Genomic DNA, 27,151 nt, shown 5'->3' on the forward strand with positions numbered 1-27,151 from the left:
GTTCACCTACAACACAGTTTGTGTGAGAGAGAAAGGACTCATGACAAACAAAAGGGAAACATTTTACTACTTGGTTGAAAATGTTAAATAGTAAAGTTACCAATAGTACCAAATGGTCTGCACTCAGCTACCATGTGTTTGTACCAGGTATTCCTCATGTTTTGGAGACTTTATTCTGCACAGTCATATATGGGGACTTGGCTCCCTTTTTGAGGACAAAAAACAAGTCCCCATAATGTAAATCATAAAATTCTAGAGTGAAACTTAAGGGATATAAATCTGTCCATTTAGAAAGCACATATGATTGTGAATTAATTTAATCTGCTTTGATGCAAATGAAAGTGAAAACAGTTGGAATGGAGAGGCAAAAGACATCCCTCAAAAAGGGGAATGGTTTTACATGTGGTGGTCACAGACAGTTGCTATCTTCTTATCCTTCCTGACTGCTTCTTCTCTAATGTTGTGTTCTGCTAGTGTCCTTGTCACTATAACTTTTGTCATTTCCACAGAAAAACGTAATCCCTAATTTGATGACCATGACTCAACTATATCAATGGCTTTTTGTAAACTCCGCTTCCATATTGGTCCATCATCAGCAAATAAAAATCATCCTATTGATGTATCAACTGATTCATATATGCCATTTATCATAATCAAAACTAATATTAGACTAATCACACCCTACTGCCATACATTCTGAGTATAATTTCTATTAATTTTTACTCTTTAGTTTCTTAAGTTTAACTTATACACCTGATTTCCACAATAGATCTTAAGCTTTCTCCACATCAGACTGAGAGTCATTCACCAGCAGCTGTCCATCATTAACTCGTTAGGGTCTGATTGGTCGGGGTTGGTCTTTGGCAACATTTATAACCCTTCACATTTGACAGTTTCTTTACTCTTGGCCTTCAACATGATGACTGCTCGGTTCTTCTCAGGGTAAGTAGCTGTCTTTTCAACAAGTCTCCTGAATGTATGAGAAGTATTTGTTGATGTGTCTTTTTAAATCACAGGGCTTCCCTCTTTGCTTTGCTGATTGTGGATATATGCTGCCTCCCTGTTAAGAAAGGTAAGCTATCACTATACACTACAGGAAAATGTTGCATGTTTTCAGTTGAACTCTCTCCTAATCGGTTTTCTTTTGTACCCAGGCTTTAATCCCAGTGCATCCCACAGCAACAACAATGCTGCCCCTACAGCGGGAGTTCAGAGAGAACCAGCAGCACATTTAAGCTCTAGTTCCTCTTCTGGGCCTGCTCTGTTTGGACACTGGGGTCATACTTATCCAGATGCTGACAGTTCAGCACATTCAGGAGCTGCAGCTGCACCGTACTCAGGAGCTGGAGTTGAACGTCAACCTAACTTAAGAGGTAAATCTTGTGTTAATTCTTCAACAAACTGATCTGTGATAGGAAGCTGCTGCTCACTTTATCCTCTTTGTTCAGACATGAACTGGGCTGTTGCACCTCTCAGTACCTTCTCTGCGGGTGAGGAAAGGTCAGCTGGCGCTTATGGTGTTGGTTCCAGTGGACCTGTGAATGTGAGCCCAGCCATTTATCCTCCTCCTCCTGCGTACCAGGCAGGAGAGATGTCTAATCTTGAGGAAGCCTTTGAGCATGGTAACTATGAGACGGAGACCGAAGACCAAGGCTTCTATTCTCCTCCACGTCCTATGCAAGCATCTGCTGGACAAGCCTTCACCGGACAAGCCTTCACCGGACAAGCCTTCACCAGCCAACCTATGCCAGGGCCCGGCATGGGTGGTAACTGGGGCCGCTACCCTTACTATGACTACATGTTTGTGACAGGCCAGTATCCTCCAGGCACATACACTGACTTTAGCGTGAGCAACGAGCAGGGGCTTGACAACTGGGAAGATGCTCACTACAGAATATACTACCCTGCACAGGAGACTAAGACCTCAGCAGTCCCCCAGAGATTTGAAGACCCTAGGCCTGCTGTGAAGGCTCCTTATGGAAAAGGTGGGGCAGCAGCTGGCCGACACAACCTGGGCAAGGTAAGCTGGAAGTTGTCAGACAAGGATATGAAACCCTTTTACTTGTACTAATTTTGCTCTCTTCCTGTCTTTCAGGGCCGTAGATACTAAGTGGTGGATCTCATCAACATGAACAAAGATTTAATAAAGATATTCTCAAATACTCTGGCTTTAGACTGTTACCTTTCCAGAAGGCATTTTACAAAATTGAGTGGCCAAAATGGCAATGAAGATGTATCAGGAAAGGTGTCTTGTTGTGCCACTTTTTAATGCTCTCTGGCTTAATATAGGGCACACCAACTCTGTATGGGCCAGAGATGTCTTCATGGTGGTGAAATAAGGCTGTCATGCTATGTACTGATTCAACAGGTCCCTTATATCGAATGGGATGAGGTTTAGGGCAACATTGTACATGTGTTGGACTCAGGGATAGTGTTGCTGACAGCTTCAGAGCCACTTTGAGCTCTGCAGATGAGAGCAGGCTGGGGACCCAATTTTGTGAAGAGAAGGCAGGGGAAGTGTTTAATCAGGACTTGAGTAAATCAAGAGGAATCACTTGTACTAATGTGCACATGTCTAAGCCATTGCAGTGATCATTCAGACCAAAGGGTGGCAGTTATGCACTAACAGACTGCTACCAGTCTAAAAGACAAACTATCAATGTCACAGGCTGCTTGTATCTGTCCTACCCCATCCCTCTATGGTTCGGTCACAAGAGCCAACTATGAATGCGTTGTATTTGAGAGCTTGCTGTAGTAAATATGGAACAAAAGAGATGCTGAGATTTAGACTATTTCAAGAACATTTTAACGACCATGTGATACTGGAAATGGTAGTGTTTTATAAAGGGACCATTCTTATTGTGCCTTGCTCCTGAGATTAGATGTCATTGTTTTTCACTGTCTCACATAGCAAATAAAATACCATTTGCTGTAGACCTAAGTAAATGATGGCCTTGGCCCAAGATGCGGTGTTTGCACAAAAGATATCATCTGAAGTGAGAGTTCTTACTTGGATCAAGTAAGGTTATGGACTGGGGTCCACACAAACACAAGATTGAAATAGCATCCACTGCCTCCCATGGTGGTCACCCCAACATCTGCTGGTGGTTGACAATGCTAGAAAAGGACCACACACAGATATACCATGTTATGGCTCTAAGACAGGGTAGTGAACCATCTCATTGTGATCACACACACAAATACCATGGATCTCACACCAGAACATGGTGTCACATGTTAATTTGTGCACGAACACACACACTTTACCAAACTCTGTTTAACAGCAATATTTGCTTATGTTGGATAATGAACCTGACAAAGTGTGTGACCTTGCATACAGACATGCTTTACTGTGCATGCAAACCAGTCAACCACAAGGGGTCCAAAAGCTTAACCCAAATTATTTCAAACACTTTGTAGGCCAACCTGAGTCTGTGAGTTCCTGTGGGTCAAGACATTTTCCACATGACGTTATCCACATCAAGACAGACTAGAGGTCTGCAACGTGGTAACAACAGTTACCTTGTACAGTCCAGAAAAGGACAAAATGTAAATGTCATGTGACCTAATTGTCTAAAACTCCAAAAACAAAACAGCTGTGTTGAAAAAGAAAAAAAAAAGAAAAGTGAGTCAATTTAGATGAAATGGTGGAAAGAGACACTGGCAAACATAGACTGTCCTAAGAAAAACGACATAGTATGTCAATAGGTAATGTCAGAGGAGGGGTGGATGGACAATCTAACCCAACAGTGGACTTCACAACAGGAGTCCACTGTTTCTTTCCTGTTTCTAATCATGGATTGGGACACTTTTAAAAACCGTAATTACAATCACCCTCTAGCCAGGTTCCCCTCCTATTACCTCGGTCGTTATTTGGTCACATGGTCAAACAACATATTACTTAGGACTTGTGGCAACCAGGAGTGTGAATATCAGAGAGAGCTGGAGGAGGGTGAACATCAAAGAGTCTTTATTTGGCAGAAAGGAAGAAAATATGATCAATGACATCTTTACTGCTCTGGATACAAAATCAGCCACGTTCCCCTCCTATTACCTGTTGATAAATACTGTTTTTATAAAGTTTATGAAAATAATGTCCTAAAATGAAGGTGCTTAAGAGACTGACTTAATTCCTTCAACAGCTTGATATTTAGTTATAGTAGCACCTCATACTTTTAACTATCATCCATTTTATATCCATTATTGCTGCATAAATGAAATATTTAAAGACTGACATCACCCTAAAAAATAGCCCAAACATTATCTCTACAGGATTTGTGGCATTCTCCTCATTTTTTCACCTTAACTCCAGTTACTTTCCTTTCCATGTTTATGATCAGTTGACCGTTATAAATAACTTGCAGCTAACACATACCAGGTGATGTCCTGCACTGACGCCCTGTGAGATCATTCGTCTTTCCAGCATGTGGAATGCTGCTGATCAATCTGTGGAGCATTTGTGTTTGTATGTGTTTGCCTGCATGTGTGAGTTTTGCAATATGTTTATGATCATGTGCATATTTACGGTAAGAGATGCCGAGGACAAATGAGGCCATGGGGATGTTGGAGAAATGAAATGCATACAAACAGCATTTACCATAAATTCTGTTGCTTCCTCTTGCATATCAGATATTGTTGTGGCACTTGAAAGTCTAGGAGTGACAAAACAATAACAAATCTCAAAATCGTGCACCACAAACCACTGTTCTGATATCCAAATACTGTATGTGATGCTGCATGCATGTCTGTGTTTCCATCTCAAAATATTCCCTCTTTCTGCTTCCATATCTCTTCCTCTCTGGATCTTTTGAATGTATAAGTCAGTTAGTGTTGTGTATCTTCAATATGACAGCTAAAATCATAGACTCATTTACTTTGTGACAGCTTAATTAAGCCTCTGTGGGTCAGGTAGGGGCTAAAAAACTTTGGCCAACATTTATTTCAATCCTCTCAGAGCATTAATTTGAGTAGAGGAAGTGTCAGCAGTTTTACTCGTGACTTCTCAGCAGGCTCCAGGGTAAACAGGCCCTCTTGATCAATCACAAATAGCTGACAGGTTTCCAAATGCTAATGTGAGCCAGGTCGGCTCAAACCCTGCCTGACGGGGGAGAGATTCCTGTGAGTCTGAGAAAGGAATGTTTGGACAGTGAGACGAAGCTGTTAGAATATAAAGGAAAGTGATGCGATACAATGCGGAAATAATTACCTGTAGAAAAAAAAGTTTCCACTGGCCAATCTGAACAGTGGATTTTCAATGGAAATCCATCATCTGGAAGAAGGAAATCCTCTTCTGGATATGAATACTTTAAGCTCTTAAGAATCTTGAGGACTTAGGCTCTAAATGCCCTAAAAACCATTTGAGATTTTTCTTAAAAGGGAGGCTCTGAATCTAATCTTATGTCATTTGGTCTGTGTTTACATGACTGTGTGTGCACAGGAATGTGTTGTGTAGGTGGGTGCTTGTGTGTTTGAGGCAATGACATTATAAACATCCCATAATTACCTCTGATTGCCTCAGGGACCCCCTGATTCCTACAAACCCACAGTTGTACATCTATAATCATGATATTTGAGTTGCTGTTGTGTTTACAGCTTCACCGTAATCTGCTCCCCATGGAAATGATTATCTGTATCCAAATGTGTTTGTTTACATAAAAACACTCTTGTCTATTTGGCACCCAAACCTTTCTTTATGTTGGAAGTGTTGCATTTGAAATACTACGATGCATCACCATCATGCTGTGCAGTACATGCTGTTCTGATATCCACACAGTGAACATCACATCTGGTTCCACTGAAGATTATATACTGTAGGCTACTACTTACAAATAAAAACACATATACACAGTAGGGTCCAAAAGTCTGAGACCATTTCCCCATGAATGGGAAAGTGGTCTCAGACTTTTGGACCCTACTATACATGTGAAAATACAGTATCCTCAACAAGAACAATACTTAAAGCTGAAATTAGTAACTTGAGAATTGTTATTGATTACTGATTACATATTACTCATTGGAAAAGTTGTGACATTACTTGTCATTTAACAAGCATGCAGCACACAGTTGGAAGGATTTAATGACCATCTTACAGCTAGCATTAGCGTAGCTTCTGTGATTTCACTCAGCACTTCGGAAGTCATGACCTCAGCTGCACAAATCACACACCCTCCAATTCTGAACAAAACAAGCAACAGGTTCACTCACACAAATGCTCCACAGATTGATCAACAGGAGCTGTGCTGGAAAGGTGCTGGAAAGACGAATGATCTCACAGGACTTCAGTGCAGAACATCACCTGGTATGTGTTAGCTGCAAGTTATTAATAACGATCATCTGATCATAAACATGGAAAGGAAAGTAACTGGAGTGAAAAAAATGAAAAAATAAGGAGAATACTGTAGAGATACTGGCTATTTTTAAGAGGGTGATTATGTAGTTATAATGAGCTGTTGAAGGAATTAAGTCAGTCTCTTAGGCATATTTATTTTAGGACATTCATTTCATAAACTTTAAACATAACACATAAACAGGTAATAGAAGGGGAACATGGCTGAATTTGTGTCCAGACCAGTAAAGATGTCATTGATCACATTTTTTTCCCTTTCTGCCAAATAAAGAAGAATCAAATGGTTCAGACACGACCTGTCTCCAGTTTGACCCTGTTGACAGTCTGGAAATCAGGGCCATCATTATCATATGTGTGTGAGCAGCAGAGATTACGATTTTAATACCAATAAAATAGCAATGTGTGCTGTGAGTGAAAATCTGTAATCCACTTCATCAGGTTTTAATACACAGTTACATCTCAACTGAAGTTGTGCTATACCTATTCATACAATAATCATAAGACCCCCAAAAGTGTTTGTATCTTGGTGGAAATTCAACATCCTGAAATCCTTATGTTCAGTTTTCAGCTTATATTTTTAATTTCTCAAGCCTCTCAGAAGACTTGGGGAAGACAAGTTTCAAAGCAAATTGTGTGGAGTTTTGGACAATTATTAGGTCACATGACATTTACATTTTGTCCTTTTCTGGACTGTACAAGGTAACTGTTGTTACCACGTTGCAGACCTCTAGTCTGTCTTGATGTGGATAACGTCATGTGGAAAATGTCTTGACCCACAGCAACTCAGACTCAGCAGGTTGGCCTACAAAGTGTTTGAAATAATTACGGGTTAACCTTTTGGACCCCTTGTGGTTGACTGGTTTGCATGCACAGTAAAGCATGTCTGTATGCAAGGTCACACACTAACACACTTTAGGCCGACTTGTCAGGTTCATTATCCAACATAAGCAAACATGTGTTAGTGCACACATCAACAAGTTCTGGTGTGAGGTAGGTCAATGGGGCCAACACATGGGGTTGGCTATGTAAAACTACTTGTATCCATAGTATTTTTGTGTGCATGTGTGAGATCACAGAAACAGAGATGGTTCACTACCCTGTCTTACAGCCATAACATGGTGGGGGTGTGTGAGTGTGTGTGGGGTCCATTTTCTAGTATTTTCAGCCACTAGCAGATGTTGAGGTGATCAAATGGAGGCAGTGGATGCCTTAGTGTGCGTTTGTCCATAATCCGACACTCATGCTGTGGGGACCAATTTTTTTTCCCCATGGGGATAAAGTCCTAGTCAGTTCTAAATAAAATAAAGTCCCCATGAAGCAGATTTTCCACTACTGTGTACCCTAGTGGTCATCAGGTTGTGAATTGCCCATGTAAGCCTTATATTTTAATAGTAACTTAAACAGTGATAACTTTTGAAATTAGTTCTTGGAACTCAGTAGGGAACCCATTTAATCATGAAACTTCATATTGGTTTTCAGAAAAAAAAACTGGTAAGTTTGCCTGAAGTAGAACATGTCTAACAATTTGTAAGTCTAAGGGTAAAACTGGGCTAAAGTAAAGAAAAAAAATCCAAGCATGCACTGTGTACATTGTAGCCGTTATACTCAACATACCAAACTTGACCACTGCAGTCGTTTTGTGTGGAGCTATATGCCCTATAATAAGCCAGATATATTTAAAATTGGCACAACTACACAGCTTTCTTAGAGCCATGTTGGCCACTCAATTTTTGTAAAATGCCTTCTGGAAAGGTAACAGAAGTCTGAAGCTGGAGTATTTCAAAAGATGTTTATTCAAAGTTTTGTTCATGTTGTTGTGATCCACCACTTAGTATATACGGCCCTGAACGACAAGAAAGCAAAATTAGTACAAGTAACAGGGTTTCATATTCTTGTCTGACAACTTCCAGCTTACCTTGCCCAGGTTGTGTTGGCCAGCTGCTGCCCCACCTTTTCCATAAGGAGCCTTCACAGCTGGCCTAGGGTCTTCAAATCTCTGGGGGACTGCTGAGGTCTTAGTCTCCTGTGCAGGGTAGTATCTTCTGTAGTGAACATCTTCCCAGTTGTCAAGCCCCTGCTCGTTGCTCGCACTAAAGTCAGTGTATGTGCCTGGAGGATACTGGCCTGTCACAAACATGTAGTCATAGTAAGGGTAGCGGCCCCAGTAACCACCCATGCGGGGCCCTGGCATAGGTTGGCTGGTGAAGGCTTGTCCAGTGAAGGCTTGTCCAGCAGATGCTTGCATAGGACGGGGAGGAGAATAGAAGCCTTGGTCTTCGGTCTCTGTCTCATAGTTACCATGCTCAAAGGCTTCCTCAAGATTAGACATCTCTCCTGCCTGGTACGCAGGAGGAGGAGGAGGATAAATGGCTGGGCTCACATTCACAGGTCCACTTGATCCAACACCATAGGCACCAGCTGACCTTTCCTCACCCACAGAGAAGGTACTGAGAGGTGCAACAGCCCAGTTCATGTCTGAACAGAGAGGATAAAGTGAGCAGCAGTTTCCTATCACAGATCAGTTTGGAGATTTAACACAAGATTTACCTCTTAAGTTAGGTTGAAGTGCAGCTCCTGAGTAAGGTGCAGCTGCAGCTCCTGAGTAAGGTGCAGCTGCAGCTCCTGAGTGTGCTGAACTGTCAGTGTCTGGATAAGAATGACCCCAGTGTCCAAACAGAGCAGGCCCAGAAGAGGAACTAGAGCTTAAATGTGCTGCTGGTTCTCTCTGAACCCCAGCTGTAGGGGCAGCATTGTTGGTGTGGGAAGCACTGGGATTAAAGCCTGGGTACAAAAGTAAACAGATTAGGAGAGAGTTCAACTGAAAACATGCAACTTTTTCCTGTAGTGTATAGTGATAGCTTACCTTTCTTGACAGGGAGGCAGCATATATCCACAATCAGCAAAGCAAAGAGGGAAGCCCTGGGATAGGTTTAAAAAGACACATCAACAAATACTTCTCAAACATTTCAGAGACTTGTTGAAATGACAGCTACTTACCCTGCGAAGAACCGAGCAGTCATCATGTTGAAGGCCAAGAGTAAAGAAACTGTCAAATGTGAAGGGCTATAAATGTTGCCAAAGACCAGCCCTGACCAATCAGAGCCTAACGAGTTAATGATGGACAGCTGCTGGTGAATGACTCTCAGTCTGATGTGGAGAAAGCTTAAGATCTATTGTGAAAATCAGGTGTATTAATTAAACTTAAGAAACAAAGAAGTAAGAATGAATAGAAATTATACTCAGAATGTGACAGTAGGTATGACTGTAGGTAATGGGATACATCAGGTGAGTGTGATTAGTCTAATATTAGTTTTAATTATGATAAATGGCATATACAAATCAGATGATACATCAATAGGATGATCTTTATTTGCTGACGACGGAGCATTACGGCAGCTGAGTTAACAGAAAGCCATTGATATAGTTCAGTCATGGTCAACAATTTGGGGATTTAGGTTTTCTGCGGAAAAGTTATAAGAAAGTTATCTTCTTTACACAAAGGAACGTAGCAGAGGAACTCAAATTTAAATGATTTGGTAAAAGTTTAGAAAGAGTAAAGGTTGTTAAGTTCTTGAGAATTCGGTTTGATTCCACAACATGAGGAATACCTGCTACACACACACACACACACACACACACACACACACACGCTAGCAGGGTGCTTATGTAGGTTTTTTCCTATCTTTATTCAAGAGTGTGGTACATCAATTTGAAAGCCTTATTAATTGATTTCACGTCCAGACTTTGTTTGGTACAGATGAATCATTTAACACAACAACTTCAGTCTGAAAACAACTTACCTTATGAGTTTGTGGTTAGTATCCACATGTACAAGAGAAACGGGTGCCCCCTACAGAGTAACTTCTCCTCACAACACAGCCTAACTGTGTCAAACCAGCAAGAATCCCCACTACATCTACTCTGTGCATAGCTGTTTTCATTCTGCTCCACTGTATCCTGTGGCCTAAGGACCTCAGTCTTCCCATGACTAACCTGTAGCCAATATGGGGTATATCAGCTTAGATTTCAGGAACTAAAGTGTCAAGCTCCTGATCAGACATTGTACTGTAAGAAATTCCAAATTCTGCCTTCGGCTGAAATACTGTGACCTCACTGACTCCAAGCAGTTTTACTATGCATGGTGTGGGCAACTGGGTGTCTACCAAAGCCTGTAATTGTGCCTGTTGAATGATGAATTTGGGTCACCCCCTTGATCTTTGCACTGCCTGTATCTCAACAGATGGAATATGTTGCTCATTTTCCATCTGATGTCTAACCAGGTAGCACAGTTCTCTAAGGCCATTTTCTATATTCAATGGCAACAGTATCTGCTCTGCCAATGCATCAGTAAGTATTAATTCATGGGTGCACATGAAAATAAGACAGTCACAGCCCAAGTCAGGATGGCTGACCACATATCGCATGTTGCTTTGCAGTCTTTCCAAGATATGACGTCTGGGCAGGTTCTGTTGGAAAATAAGGCAATAAATATTGCATTCATGTTACACAATGAATCTTTCAAAAAAATTATTGCGCATTTATATATATATATCATATTATCAATGGATGTATCATTATTAAGCCTGCCTCAAATATGATTTTATCAATCAATTTAAAGGAAGTAATAACACAATTAAAATAAATGTTAAAACAACTTGCCTGAGACTCTTGACTTTGCCGGTTCATGTTCGCCAGAGATCTGTTGGATTCCCCCTCCTCAGTCATGACAAAGTTGATGTTGTTTTCTGCTGTGCCATGTGGCTATTATTATACTTTATGGAGCTATTGTAATGAAAAGTATGGGTGTTTGTGTATTAATTAACTGTTATTTTATTCCTAAAGTCGCAAAAAAATAAATAAATCAAGGGAATCCTGTTAATAAAGCAGTGGAGGGCGGGAGTGGATGAACCTGGTTAAAAAAGTTCCCGCCCGTAAGCGACACTCTAAGAAGTACAGTGTACTAAAAGTTCTCTCCAAACTGGGGGTGTGTCGACTGTCAACTACTGTAGGTAATACACTGACTATGGATAACTACCTCATACAACCCTACCTCAAAAATTCCAAACTAACCCTAATTGGTCCCATTGATGGTACTGAATGACCCGCGGCTGACATACACATTTGGATGACTCTGGTATCAATTTTGGGTGGGTGGGAGTGTGTGTTAAGCCACATGGATGCGTGAGTATGGGCTTAAATATGCATGAACTATGTTGATTATGAATTACATTGTAATCAAAGGCCGGTGGCTTCATGATCAAAGACCAGCTGAGTCACATTTGTCATTAAAAGCAAACCAAATGAACTCCTGGATCCTATATATTGTAGCTTCCAGAGCAGCAATTACCTTTACTTTTCTAATGAAAGAAAAGAGAGGAGTGAAGGATGTGGCCTCAAAAGCGCCTTATTAACGCTTGGTTACGGTTGCTATGGTGAAGCAATACAAAACAATTTGGCAGCTCTGAAATGATACAAGTAATCACTGCAAATAATGCCCTGAGGGATATTAGGACTTTTGGTACTTTAAAGTGTTTATTGATATAGTTTATCTTGATTGGTTGACCATGATGTCAGCATGATGTATTTATAAAGTTGTGCCTATGTGCTGATTTTACTTCATCATGTTAGCCATTTGCCTGAGGAAGAAGGACCTTTTGTACCAATTGAAGTTTTACTACATGTGAGGTTTACTGTATGAGGAGACTCAGCAGTTATTAATGAAACATATGCTAATGTTTTATAGACCTGAAATGATTCATTTGTGAGAAAAATCTCTTTGACCATTGTGTATAGTCCTCCAGCTTTAGGCTCAAGGGGATAAACTCATTAAACATTCATTAATCCTTATTTTCCTTGTTGTTGTTTATTATGTTCTATCACTATTCCATAATTTGATTTATGATTCATTAACCATTTATAAAGCCAGACATTATAGCATATAAAGCCTTGTGAAGTATCCTTATTAGAAAGTGGTATTGTGGGTGTTTACTGTAGATAAAGCAAATACAGCAACATTGACAATCTAACAAGGGGTGAATGAATCTGGGCAGGTGTGTATGCTAGTATGGATATTAGGATAATGAACAGCAGATTGGGATGGTTTGTGAAGGAGGAGCATGTGAGCAGCATCAGATGACTGGGATAGGTGGAGGGTCTGGGGGCGTCTGGTGGGCGGGTCTGGAAAGTTCCTAATAAACGAACAGGCCAGATTGGCAGCAGCTGGACACTGGGACAGAGGGCCAGACTGAACAATAACAAGAGGACAGAGAGAATCTTTGTGACAGAATCGACCTTGTTTTCATAACTGCTGTTTCCTACGTCAGAAATGATCTCTGAACTCCAGCTTGTGAGCCAACCTGGAAGATACATTTTTAAAGTGCCTGGAAAAATAAAAATGTGAGAATCTGAAATTTCATGACTCTTGGCCATCACATCAAAAGATCCAGATCCACCAATCAATAGACCGGCTAACTTTTGACATGTATTATTGTGCATGCTCATTCACTGGCATGGCTTACTGGAACAATTAATGGAAAGGAGCCATCGTTAATGTTATTATTTACATCTGTGCTTTTCCTGCTTTGTCAACTCAACATGTCTGCTGTGAAAAAGGATCTATTGGCCATGTGGTGAGACTGCTTTCTCAACTCAATGATGTGTTTCATATGAAGTAAATGAGTCATAAATGAGAAATTTTCAAACAAATGACACAGAAGAAACTATAAAGTTATGTTGGCTCCCAACAACAAGCAAAACAGATTTTAAGCACAAGTACCTTTGATGCACTGAAACAATAAATACTGAAACATCATTATTTTACAAGAATAAGCTTAAAGAAAGAATGCAACACTTTATACTTCACTGAAAATATGAAGTAGTTTAACTGGAGAAATAGTCTGTTTTTAAAGCCTACCCACAAACACATGTATGTGGTCACATTGCACATGTACATGCATGTCCATATATATACTTTTACATCTACTTGCCAACACATGTACATACATATACAGTATAGATCTCAACATACAATTTTATTTAAAACTCCTCCTCCCTTTTTAATATTTTACTCATATTACCAACCGGAGGGTGAAATATGTCTTATTTAGTACATCATAACCATATCCAGGTGTCACAGCGAGTGCAGGAGAGGAAATATAGGAGCTGAAAATCCACAATGCCAGACAGCTGCTGGAACTGCTTCGTCAGCTGGACGGCCGGATGCGTGTGTTGGTGCAAGAGTTACACCTGCTGTAAGTCTGAGACACTGGTAGTCGAGGTTAGCGGGAGCAAACTGAGGAGAGTGCTGGTGCCAGCTAGGGATTATAGCTTTGACATGTGTCTGTGTGTGTTTGTGTGTAGGTGTGTGTTCACAGAAAACTATTTCCTGTCTCGCAGGCCAAGGCCACAGATATTCAAGGTGCTCACTCCACGATGTTAAAACATTTGTTAGCAATTAGCCTCGGCCACAAAACTGACTCTCAACAAAACACATGGACTTTCCCTCCCTCTCTCTACCCCTCCCTTTTCTTGTTTTTTTTCTCATCCTGTCCCTTTCCCAGTCCCTCCCTCATTTTCCAGTTTCTTTGTTCCCCTCCCATCTTTCTCCCCCCCCCTCTCTCTCTCTCTCTCTCACTTTCTTTCTTACCACCCTTCTTCCTTTTCTTCATCCCTCCTTGCTCCATTTCTCTCTCACTCCCTCCCTTCTCTAGAGTTGGACATGGTTTCCGTCTGAGGAGGTTTATTTTCCTCAGGCTATGGAAAGGAGTGGGATGATGCCAGAGAGCTGCAGGCAGACACAAACACAGGTTTAAAACTTTGAGTAGTTTTCAGCACAAGAAGATTTTAATTCATCTAGAAATCATTCTGTCTTCTGAAGTTGCAGACGTGCATCTTTTGCTCATATAGGCTGGTAACAAATGCAGCTGGATCCTGCATTCGTGAGCTGAGCTGAGGTGCTGCTCCTCTCTCTTCCTTTGCCTTTCAGATCTGTGGAACTAAGACATTTTGGGACTTTTTGGCTTTCTTTTCACTTTGGAGATTTGCAGACAACTGGGAAATGAATGCTGACACCTCAAAGTGAAATTGCTGACTACTTTAGCTGTTACTGGGGGGGAAAAGGTGAAGAAGACTGCAACATCACCACCATCATTACTGCAACAATCAAGCTGAGCATCAGCAAACTGGACAAGTTGTTTATACAGAATACTTGAGCAAGGAATCATGAAAGGTAAAGTGAGTTTCTCCTTTTCCAATGTTATTTCATTCGTAGCACCAGCACATTTCCTACTGCATCTTCCTTCTCACCAAAACCTCAAAAACAATTGAAGAATGTTTACAGGAACAGTATCTGTCATGGTGGCATGCAGTCAGGCACCTGCACAGGGTACCAGAAACCACATATGCTTCTCATCTGCGTTCTGCTCCAAAACTTGGCAGCGTGGATCCTGAGAAAGCGTTGGTTTGTTGTTCTTGGATGTGAGACTTTGATCAGTCAGCTTTTAAATCTCTATATATGTGTGTCTGTGTATGTCAATGTGTGTGCATGTGTATCTATGTGTGCACACCACAGCCCGTTTAATAAAACATAAAATGTTCTCTAGCTCACCAATCTGCCACAGATTGACTTGATATCCCCCGTTAAAAGAGGGAGGGTGAAAACATAACATTTGAATTTGAGCGTTCTCATAACATGGCATGAAACGAGAGCTGTCGGTGACTTTGAAGAGGGGCAGGGGCTATTACATGGTTTCTGGGCTTACTGTAGAGTGTGCAGAGGTGCAGAGGTATGAGGAGTGAAAGGTTGATTGATGGATTGATTTACTTTGTTGTGTTTATTGTAAACTGCCCTGCATTCATTGGTGTGGTGTTAAACTGCTGCTTTTCCTGCAGACACTGTGGCATCTCTGTGATTTCATCATTTGTTTTGGTGGCACTTCTTACTGTGGCCATTGTAATGCCATAGTGACTATCACCTCTCATGTTGTGTTTTATCTACTGTTTCTTCTATTTTTTTGCCAAAATTCATACTCATAAGATAGTAGGAAATTGACAAAAAATAATGCTAATGAGTGGGGATAATGCTTAATTCTACCATCTACTGGTAGCTACTGTACAACTAGGCCTAATCCTACAAGGGTCAGTTTATGGTTGATCAGAAGTAGTTCATATGATGTGTTGTCCAACCATGTCAGAAACTGAAATTGTTTACAGTTCTGAAAGGTCACACTTGAAGGCAGAGTGAGAAACCAGCCACCACAGAGAAATGGCAGATGTGATATCATTTATTATGGTTTATTTACAGGCAGTCTCTTTTGAAAGGTACTCATAGATTTGCTCTCAGTTCTACAGATGAAAAGTGAAAGAAATAGTTGTGTGAAAAAGAGACCAAGAGAGAGAAACTGGCCAATCACTGAAGCGTGTGGGTGTGAATGTGGAATATTCCGTTCTGGCCCTACACAGCCTCTTCTAGTCCAATGTTAAATAGGTGTCAAGGAGAGGGGGTTTCTGAAGCTATTCGACTACCCAAAAAGCAGTTCTGATGGAGTATTCTGGCCCCTTAACCCAGGCTGTCTTTGGATCATGAATTATGTCAACAGAAGCAGTGGCCACAAAAGATCTAAGTCATCATTTTATTTACATCAAAACTGTGTGCTCTATTTACAAAGTGCTGCAGTTTACTTAATTTTAGTCTAAATAAACATGATTTTGGATGTGCTGGAAGTGTGTTTAAAGGAGCCTAATAATTCAACAATCTGTGCAATGTGCTTATTCACTCCCTGTCCCAAGAGTTATACAGTTAGATACCATGATCAATGTCATGTTGGTACACTAAATGTGGGACTAGCACACGACTAGCTTAATTAAGTCTAGCATACAAACTGAGCAAAGGGAAGCCTGGCTCTCTCCAAAGTTCAGAATATGACTCCATTTAATCTATTCTTCATTTAACCCATTCACAAACTGATTTTTGTATGGATTAGACAAACACAATATAATGCTTTTTTTCTTTTTAAACAACACCAGCCTAGATGTTTCTCTCTGCATCCAATCTTAATGCTAAGCTAAGCATCTCCTTGCAGTAGCTTCATTCTTAGTACACAAAATGATATCAATCTTCTCATCTTGATCTTGGCAAAAGTGAATAATGAAAAAGTACATAACAAATCAACACAAAAAACAGACCATTACATTTACAGACGCTAGCAACTCAATTCAGTGTATTATTACAATTAGTGACAAAAAGTAGTGAAACATATACTTTGTGATGTAATTGTATTTCAGTAGCCTGATATGGTTTTTAATCACTGATGGAAAATCTGGATTTGTACCATGTTTCACATTGATTACTGTGTTTGGATTTTACCAGTGTTACATTACGAATGAAGGGAAATCACAGTAAACTCCAACCTAAATCAGCATGTTGTCTTTTCTCTTGAAAGGTCTGGGGGAGTGAAGCTGGCTTGAGCCACGAGGCGATACAGCAAATTAACTCCAAAAACATATACAGTTTACTTCTCAGCCATACAGTACAGGAGGTCTGTTAATGTGGTTTCCAGTCTTGCAGAGAATGAGTCCAACCAGCCTGATCAGAATAAAACATGCTGCCTCATACATTCCTACCAGTGCCGGGAAGGGTGCTCAAAGGGGGAATTGGGAGGATGAGAGACAGGTGTACAGTTGGCAAAACAGAAGGAAAGACTGAGCAAAGAAGAGAAGGGAAAGCAGATTCTGTTTGTTTCAAAAACAATGTCTGCTGTGGCAGCATTTTAAATTTATAGTCAACGCATTTTGAATTTGGATTGAAAGGAGACGTTTTCGTATTGTTACACTAACTCTAGCACTATACACAAAAATGCTGCTTTTTCTTCAATTTAATTCCAAGGTAGCGGCTGTTCATCTAATCTTTATAGATGGGTTGAATTATGCTACAAGGTATGTGGGCATTCCTGTCCATTTAGGACTCTGTCGATTAAAAACAATCAATTGTGTAAAAAGGGAATCACTGCAGTATTACAAACTTTAACATCTAAAAACAACGTTTCATTCTCAACAGGAAATACTGTATATTAGCAAGCTAACATTAATTTTGGCAGTTGGTTCTATTAGTATTAAATGTAACTACACTTGGCACTTACTAAGTGTATTTTTTAGTGACATAGCTAACTTTACGTAAGCACGTGTGTGGGGCAACCAACATTAATTCTGTGATATGTAAACACTACTGATTTAACTTAACTATTTTTGAACTACACAGCTAGCTGGTGCAACTGGCTAACATAACGGTTTTCTAAGTGGAGATTTCACGACTTTCAATTAAAACTGGTTTTGACCAAATATTTACAACTACTACCTGTCAGGTGTAACTGTTGTGTAAGCTAGCTGAATGAACCATGCATTAAAAAATAAATTGTTGAATAATAATTTGTTTTCCATGTATTCGTATCACTCAAAAACATGCGTCGAATTAAATTCAGGTAAGCAAAACATTTCACCAAGCCGGGATGGGTGGACGCAATCGGGTTGGCCGGCCCTGCCAACTAGGTGTCCCTTATTTATTTTTCAGGGAGTTGGAAAACCCTACTAATATCTAACCAGTTAAGGCCGAAGAGTAAACAAGGCACTAAATCTCAAATTACCAAACCTTATGCCGCTAAAATAAGACTTAATGACCAATTGACTACGGTTAATTCGATATTGAACTCTCACTGTAAAGTCAATCTAAAACACATTTATCAACATAACACATTTCACAACATATTTCTCCAGGTATGCAGATATAGACAAATTTACAAATGATTAGTCTTAGGTTTTAATGGTGCAACATTAGTAAATCAGTAGCTTAAAACTAGCTAAATACAACCTTAGGAAGGACTTACAAAAGGAATAGTTTTCCCAGTTGTGTAGAAGAACTAGTTGTCCATATTATTAATTCAGGTGTCCATATATTTTAACTTCCTTTTAGAAAGCTTTTCCCATTCTTATGTCATCTCTCTGTGGAACGCTCCTCATAACATAACATAGTATAACAACCTCTGTGTCTCAGCTTTGCTGTCCCAAGCAATTTAGTCCTGAGAAAACATGATGTGTTTATGGGTTTGTGACTGTACAAATCTTCAGTTTCAGTGCTGAACCACATTAAAGCACATTCTCTTGTAATGGCTCGACTATAACTTTAACAGTTTTGCAATCTGCAGCAACACATACCAGGTGTTTATAGTTTTGTGAGAACACCACACATTCCAGTCACAGGGCACCTAAATGACTTGGATGTCAGCAGAGGTTTGGAAAGAGATTCATTTGGCTTTACGAGTCATGGTCAAGACCACTCTGATCTGGAGCAGAGCCCAGAGGCTGAGATTTTCTGAGGTTCTTGAGGGGGATTTTCTGGTCAGAATAATTTAACTCAAGCTAAGTGAAGGAAAGGACCATCGAAAAGTGCACACTGTTGTATCTATGCAGCTTCATGTGGAGTAGATCTCTATTTGCATGTTAAATCACATCATGTAGTGATGTGGTGAAGTTAGAGGACACTCAGGGTATGCTACTCACCAAGGATAATATTTTTCAAATCCTGGCAAAAGCAAAGTCCAGAGGAGGAATGAAGGGTGGAGGAGGGTGGGGAATGGGTTTGGAAAGTCCAAAGCCCCCTGAGAAGAACCACCACTGAGGAACCACAAACAAGGAGTGGCACTGATGGTTTGCTGACTCAAGAACAGGCCTGGCACCGTGCTCACAAACTAAGAAGACTAACATCCTGAAAATATTATTTTGAATTTTAGAATGTTTATCTTCAAGCTGTGCTTTCACTCACCCATAACTGTGTGGATAACTTTATGATATCCAAATTCACCTGCACATATGTTCTAACGAAACTGGTTAGAAAACCATCAGAAATATGTTTTAAAAGCTCTGTAAACTGGTTTTAAGTTGCTGCTAGCCTTGTTATTTTCAAAAGTGTAGAGGTTAGCCACTGTACAGCATCTGGACCTGAGGAACACGTACAGTAGCACAGAGAATAATAACTGGGAAATCACACTGACATTCACAGAAAACTCAGCAAACTCATACATGGAAGTTTAGGAGGATAATGTTGTCTTTTAAGGCTGAGCTAATTGTCTTGTGTAGGAACATTGTAGCCTGCTGTTTAAACCATTTCATACAGTAGCTTTTAAAGGCTCACTAAGGTGCAAAGTTTGTTGTGCGCACTGTATCATCAACCTTGAGAGATTGATGTATCGGTAAATGTTTAGTTTTAGTAGTTTTTATTTCAGGACATTTTTCAAGCGTCTGCTGCAAATACACACCCTTACACTATATTTACTTCTTGTCAAAGGTAAGTGAATACTTCTTGGGCTGTCTGTCTGTCTGTGTATTCAAAGTGCAATCAAACTGTTCCATCCTCAGTCTGCTAACATTCAGAATAAACAAACCCCCCACCCCCCAAAAAAACCCCAAACATGTCCCGTTTGGTCTATTTTGCAGAACACTGTACTGCAAATAGACCACATTTCATTTGACCTCAAAGAGCAGTTGCATCAAGCATTTTAATGTATTTCTCAGTTTTCCTATAACTCAATCAACTTCAATGTATGTGTTTTTATTTGCAGTATAACACAAATGCATTGCACCTTACTGTCCATAGCTTGTTTTATGATATATTATGTTATTTAAAGTTTCTTAACGCTGCAGGTTTAGGTATTAAACAAACTGAAGACAATTCAGTTCAAATCAAGTTTGTCTTGTACCTTTAGGGTTGTTTATTTACCAAACCATGGAATTCTCTTTTACATGTAGGACATGGACATTGCTGACATCAAGGACATGCTTACATTAGGATTGGTCAAACATCAGACTTATTATTTGTCCAATCTAAGGCATGATAGCTATATCACTTTACCAGTCCAGTATAAACTGAAATTATGGCGAAGTAGGAAATAGCAAGGCTGAAAGTAAGGGTGTGAAGGTCATGGTGGTCGATGGGTGTGTAGCACATCTGACTTTAATACAGGAAATCAGATCTGCCATTGATGTTGGATGTTGGCATTTTTATGAGCGAGAACTTTAAAAACAAAACAAATATGCCACTGAACTTAATCCAGGGTTATTGCATAGTCATCCAACGTTCTTGTTTTTAGCTTAAGAATTGCATTGTACACATAGTTGTTTCTGCTGTGATTGCAAGATGTTATACATTTGAAAAGTAGCACTCTTTAATTAAGTGTATCCTATTGTTTCCCATCCAATTTGGCTTGTGACTTAATGTGTTTTTGTGTTCAATAGACTAATATTTTTTCCTTCTCTATTTAAATGATTTTTAGGGTAATCATCCAATATTTTACAAAAATTTAAACTGTATTTTTTCTGTTTTCTATATCGCAAGCACTAAACTTTTCTTGCACACCTTATGGAGGTCTTAACCCTCAAATTGGAAATGATAAATGCTCCTAGAAGTTATTTCAAACACAGAAGTGGTTTTCTGCCTGTTTGTTTAGAGAAAGCTGAACAGAGAAATCCAAACCTTTTGGACTGAGGATGAGTTATTTGATCCCACCCAGATGCTTTTTTAATCTGGGAAAAACATCCTGTGCTGCACCATTTTTTTTTTACCAATGCAGTTGTAGAAGTATGATTCAATGATTTCCAAGCACTTAAATCAACGTGTACATTTAACAAAGAAACTGTTTGTCTACTGATTCACACTTTTCCGTGGTTACACAGTGTCTATGTCATGACCTGACTACTTACAAAACTCTGTGTGACCTGATAGAGCATTGTTGTGCTGCTGACAGCTTCGTTCTGCTCTGTGTGTGTTGGACAGGTCGGCTTCCACACTAACGAGACAGACATGAGGGTTTTTTCACAGAGAGCAAGGAAACCATGAGAAGAGAAAAGATAAACAAACAGGAGGAGGGAAAAACAGAGAGGGAGATGAAACAGGCTAGAAGAGAAGGAGATGGATGATCAGGACAATTAATCAATGGGTGGAACCAATGAGCAGACAGATACTTGAGGGTTGATACGGATTGTAATATTTTGGATTTCAGTGTCCAATAGTAAATAATGTGCTGACACTCAAACCTCGAATCTGACCATTTTCATGCTTCAGAAATCCAAAAAATGTTAAGAATTTTGTTTTTCCACCAAAAATGTATCTTAATCAGGGTGGGGTGTTGTGTGAAACATAATTGGATCAGTATGAAAACACTCCACTGAAACTGAGAATAATGATGGTCCATGATTTTAGAACCCCTACTATACTCTTATACAACTCTACTACTACTGCTTTCAAATTGAGGTCATGAGTTTACAAGAAAATACTGTTGTTGGGCAACTGACACAAAATGGATACTTGTTCCCTTTTAAAAATGGTGAATAATTGTGTGTGTGTTCCAGTTGATTTAGTTGGCCTTCAGTAGCAGTGGAGCACACTAGAATCATCTTATTAAGTCGTTGTGGTGAACATGTTAGAAAACAGTTAGTCCATTAACACATAACGCAGGTATGGAACATTTGCATTTAAATCAGTTTGTATCCCCCTTACAAAAGTAAGACCCAAAATCTGTCTCCTTTTAGCATTGTTTTGGTCTCCACCAACTCCAGAGGGAACAAATGTTTTGAGTTTTAGCTGCTACATGCTCCATGAGCTTGTCACTAATGTTGTCTTTTTGCCCTATTGTGTTGGCCACACAGCATTGGTGTAATTATAACATATATATACAACAATAAAATTGACCCTAAAGTGCAACTATAGTGCAGCATTATACAGTCTGACTGCAGATGGAACGAAGGACCTGCGGAAGCGCTCCTTCTTACACTTGGGGTGTATTAATCTGTCGCTGATGGAGCTGCTTAAGGCCCTCACAGTCTGATGCAGAGGGTGAGAGATGTTGTCCATGATGGAGGACAGTTTGGCTAAAACCCTCCTCTCTCCCACCACCTCTATGGGGTCCAGGGGGCAGCCACAGACTGAGCTGGCTCTTTTAATCAGATGGTTGAGTCTGTTCTTGTCTCGCTGAGAACATCCCCCTACCCAACACAACACTGCATATGAGACCACTGATGCCACCACAGAGTCGAAGAAGGATCTCAGCAGTGGCCTGCACACACCAAACGTAGATTAGTAGGTACAGTACTGAGACTGAGCCAAAACATTAAAGCTGCAGGCCATAAAACCAAAACGATGAGTTGAGAGACACTTAAATGTTGGGGAACCACAAAGTTGAGTGATGATCCTCTGTGTGCACCGCTGTGAGTGACCCTATTCACATTATACATAGTCATTTGATCTGTTGGATAATCTAAAATAGATTTGAGCAGCTTTCAGGCAAAGAGCAATACAGTAGGCCACTGTATACAACCAACAATAAATGTTGGTTTCTCTTTCATGCCCACAATCTTCCTAACCATAACCAAGCAGTTTTTGTACCTAAACTTCACCAAGTTTTTAAGGTGAAAGAAATAACCTTACATCATAGTCAAATGCAATAATGTGCTCCTTGTAGTGTGTGAGCCAGCTGGTTAATGTTCTAATGATTCCAATAAACAACCACTTCTGGCTTGACATATGAGCAAACCAACACTCCAGTTTGTGCAGGTGAAGTCTGGGTTTTTAGTTCTTTGGATATGGTCGCCTCCACCTCCCAGTTTTTCCTTTCCCTCCTCTCTCCTCCCTCCATCATTATGTCAGCCTCAGTGTCCGCCCAGACCTGACCTCAGCTGTTCCACTGCTGCCTCACATAAACATTCACCTCATCATTGCTTTTGCAGGCCAAGCGTGTTGCTTTGGTCTCTCAAAACTTTAAATTCACTTGTGGAAAGCCTAATATTAAAATCTTAAACTTCCTTATCAGTGCTACTCTTGTTTGTGTTACCACCTATTCCATTATGGTATTTGCACTGCCATTTGCTTGTCTCAGTCAATGAATGGAGGTAAGGTGTTCACTGGAGAAAGAGGAGCACTTCCCCCTACTCTCAGCAGCAGGAATGGAGAAAAAAGCAGTTGCTGGATGGATGGATGGAGAAAGAGAGAGAGCAGAGGGGGAGCTCTTGTTTTGCTGTCCTTGGTCGATGGGTGAAGTTCACACCTGGGTGCAAACAACCAATAACTGTGGGAAGTTGAGTTTCTTAAGGACTCTCTTTGTTAGAGTCTTTAAACATGTGGTCTTCTGGTTAGACCCAACATGTTTCTTAGCCAGAATTTTAAAATTTTGGGAGAGGAAAGCAGTGGTCACCATGGCATGAGCTCTTGTCCAGCCTTATTTTGACTATGCCTCCTGATAGCCTGTTAACTTCATACCATAAAAACTTCAGACTTCAGGGTTAATTTGAAATTCACCTCTACCCTTCTCACCACGAGAGCCTTGGATAGTAGAAAGTACAAGAAAGAGTCCCTCAGATCAAGTTGTACATGGTACATAACATTGTGCATGGTGTTGTTCCTCAATATGTAAAACATGTTTTCATCCAGATGAGGGATATGAACAGTTATAACCACTATAGGGGAAGTCCCACTGACTTTGTTGCTCCCAGGTTTAAGAGTAACTTGGGAAAGGAAACTTTTATATACAGTACATGGCAGTAAACCTACGGAATAGATTGACGAGAAGTCTTATTATCATGAGTAGCTTTGGAGGTCTCAAGCTAGCACATATGAATTGACTTATTTATAGTAGCATACTATGTCTGATAGGTTGTCTTTCTAAATAATGTTTTTGTGGTTTGCTTTAATGTAGCTTATTGATTTGAATTATTATGCACAGACCCAGACTTGTATATAATTTGCTAAGGGGACTGTGAAGTTATGTTGATACTGATCTGTGATGTACAGAGTTTTTAATGAGTTTTATTAACTGAATGATTATTAGGGCCATGCATTGTCCAATTCAATTGATGTTGTTAATACAATGAATAACTTGCTGAATGTATTGTCTTCTTGTTACGATTAATCTGTTTATGTTATTCTTGCCATGTCAGATCAGCCACATGTGGACAGTCACAAGCCACATATGGTGATGCATGAATAAAGTAGTTGATGCCAATCAGCTGATACCTACATTAACGCTATGTCCCATTGAATGCGAAAGGGAGATCTCTAGTCACATTTTAAAGCCTACAGGTGCTGAGTATTAGTACATAAGCTTTTAGTGTAATATTACTTTAAAACGTACCACATCTGTCTAGAGTCAGTCAACATATTTTGCACATTGCCATTTCCACAATCGGAAACATCACAAAGTCAAACATGTCTAAAATGTGACTACATACATTATATTATGTAGCAGGGTTTCAGCAGTTTGACAACTCAGTCTGAAACTATTTGCTCCAAGGCCAGCTCCTTTGGCTGCATCAACATCGGAGCATGGTAGGGTGTCCAACTGTCTCTCTTCAGCTAGTCAGCGACCTGCCAAACTCTCTATTTCCTGTATATGAGTGTTTGTGTCTTTTCCAGCTCTTTCCCCTCAATGACAGCCTCCTCTGCAGCTCCACTCAGTGTTTTAGTTTCCTGACATTCAGTGCCACGCCCGCACCACCTCTGGTGTGGGGTTGGGTAGCACTTTGGGTGGTGACGTGCGGTATATGGCCCACATGTAATTGCTCTTACATACAGTTATTAAAACATAAAGCTGAATGTAAGTCTGGGATTTTATAGTAAACTGGCCTTGTGTGGTTTATTAGTCCCTGTGGTTATAATCTGTGGAGGTTGCTTGCATGCTTCTTACTTTAGCCAGAGTATGTGGTGACAGCCTCCACAGACACAATACTCCCCCCCAGAATTAGCACACAAAACCAACAACTCTTCTCATGCTTTTTATACCACTATGGGGCTGTTTCTCCTGAGTGTGCAACAGCTCAGAGAAAATATTTGAGCAGAGCAAAAACATGCAGTTTAGTTGTGCTGTGCTAAGCATGAACATTCTGAGTACAATAGGGGGAGACTGTGGAGGATTGTGGGGCAGCTGGTTTGTATGATTTATGACAGCATTAATAACACTTGTTGGTGGCTCCAGAATAATTGGTTTAAGTCAGCTTTGTGTCTGAAAATGTCTTCTTTATGTGTCACTTTGTTTCTTTTCCAGACAACTATGGAGGATACGAGAACCGGCTTTTCAAAGGTAATAGTCAAACTGTTCTATTCAGCATACATGATGTATGTCACATGATAAATATGGCATTGTCTATTGATTCCAAAGTCTGCAGGTGAATTTGGAAAAGATTTATGATTACATTTCCACAATATTGATTTAGCTCTTTGCTGCCTTTTTTACTCGACACACAAATTGTAACCATGTACAGGCTTAATATTATTTTTTTTAAGATTCATCTGAATTGGGTTTAAAGAAAAGCTTAATGAGCCTGTTTATGCTTTCAAGGGAGTTCATCTTAATGTACCTACAAACCTGCAACTTCAACAATTGGTTGAGTTCATGATAAATTAGTGTTTTTCAGTTTTTTCCATGATCTTAAAAAAAACATCACATGACACTTAAAACTACTATGATACTTGGTCAGTAGTAGATCATGTTTTTTATGTCTCATGTTTGCATTTTATCCTTGTCTTGTATTTCAGAGGAGGATCTCACTGGCGAGGAGGAGGAAATACCTTCATTTAGAGGTCACATGGACACCCACACAAGTCTTAACAACAACAAAACAAGCATGGACATCTGTATTATGTTTTTTTAACCAGTGAGACTGTGTACAAGCATGGCTTGTGTATGAATGCCTGAGCATGAGTTGTGTGTGTGTGTTTGTGTATGTGTGTGTGTGTGTGTGTGTGTGTGTGTGTGTGTGTGTGTGTGTGTGTGTGTGTGTGTGTGTGTGTGTGCATGTGCGTGCGTGTACATCTGCCAATGACAACATTGTCATTAATCAATTCCACATTTGCTCCATGTCTCACCACATTCAGCCTCTCAGTTTTAACCCTTTTACTAACCGCAAGTATAGTACTTAAATGATCATTTCAGTTGTATACAACTTGTGTCTTACTTTTGTAGTTTCAGCCATCATTTATATCACTTATGATAATATTACACACACCAAAGTCACTACAACAAGGTCTAATTGAGTAAAAACAGGAGAGGTCATATTATCCAGAGAGATTTTAAACAAACCAACAATCATCATTGCACATATTATTTCATAGTCTAACAAAGAGTCAGTCTGTAAACTGTGATGGATGTTTACAACAGACAGTTCTGATGATAGCTTTGCCCTACGCCTTTGTTTTCTCTTTCAAATTAGTCCAATTAAGTCATCATGTTGCCCCATTAGCCCTCTTTTAAATAATTTTGCATTCCCAACACTCAGCCATTATCTTGGCGAGTGCAATTATTACAAACAGAAATTACAAACCAGAATTGTCCTTTGAATGCAGTATAAAATTGATTATTTTTAACTTGTGGTATTGCAATTGACAGTAAGTACATGTTTTGAATAATTCCTCAACCGCTGGTAACAATTATGTGCAAATTGATAAACAGATTTTTATAAGTTTTATAGGATAACATTTTTTAATTGTGCATTATTGTTTGTATTCAGTAAGTCACTAACACTTTCTTATTGTGTGCATCCATCCATTCACTATGTGTCCAGGTCGTACCAGAGGTGGCTGTGTGAGGTGCCAGCAGAGCCAGTCACTCCAGCTGGCTGTCAAAGTCCTTTTTGGATTTGTTGCATTTCTCATCATCACCGTTGCAGTGCTGGCGTCACTTGGTGAGCTATGTTTGAGTTTTGATTTTAACCCGGCAATCATGGCTTATTGGGCAACCAAGGCTAGTTTATCTCTGGTATTTAGCATGCAGTTAA

At 39.9% G+C, this 27,151-nt stretch overlaps 1 protein-coding gene across 1 annotated transcript in view; it reads left to right on the forward strand.

Moving 5' to 3' along the window:
- The first annotated feature begins 14,057 nt into the window (after window positions 1-14,057).
- The window catches only part of LOC133997634 (scavenger receptor class A member 3-like), a 28,427-nt gene continuing 15,333 nt past the window's right edge, over window positions 14,058-27,151 (forward strand). The window contains exons 1-4 of the mRNA XM_062437303.1: window positions 14,058-14,573; window positions 25,423-25,458; window positions 25,914-25,958; window positions 26,939-27,058. Of these exons, the coding sequence (XP_062293287.1) occupies window positions 14,567-14,573; window positions 25,423-25,458; window positions 25,914-25,958; window positions 26,939-27,058 (208 nt within the window). The 5' untranslated portion in view covers window positions 14,058-14,566. The remainder of the gene's footprint in view (window positions 14,574-25,422; window positions 25,459-25,913; window positions 25,959-26,938; window positions 27,059-27,151) is intronic.

This window comes from Scomber scombrus, chromosome 17 (genome assembly GCF_963691925.1).
Source record: "Scomber scombrus chromosome 17, fScoSco1.1, whole genome shotgun sequence".
Lineage (NCBI taxonomy): Eukaryota > Metazoa > Chordata > Actinopteri > Scombriformes > Scombridae > Scomber > Scomber scombrus.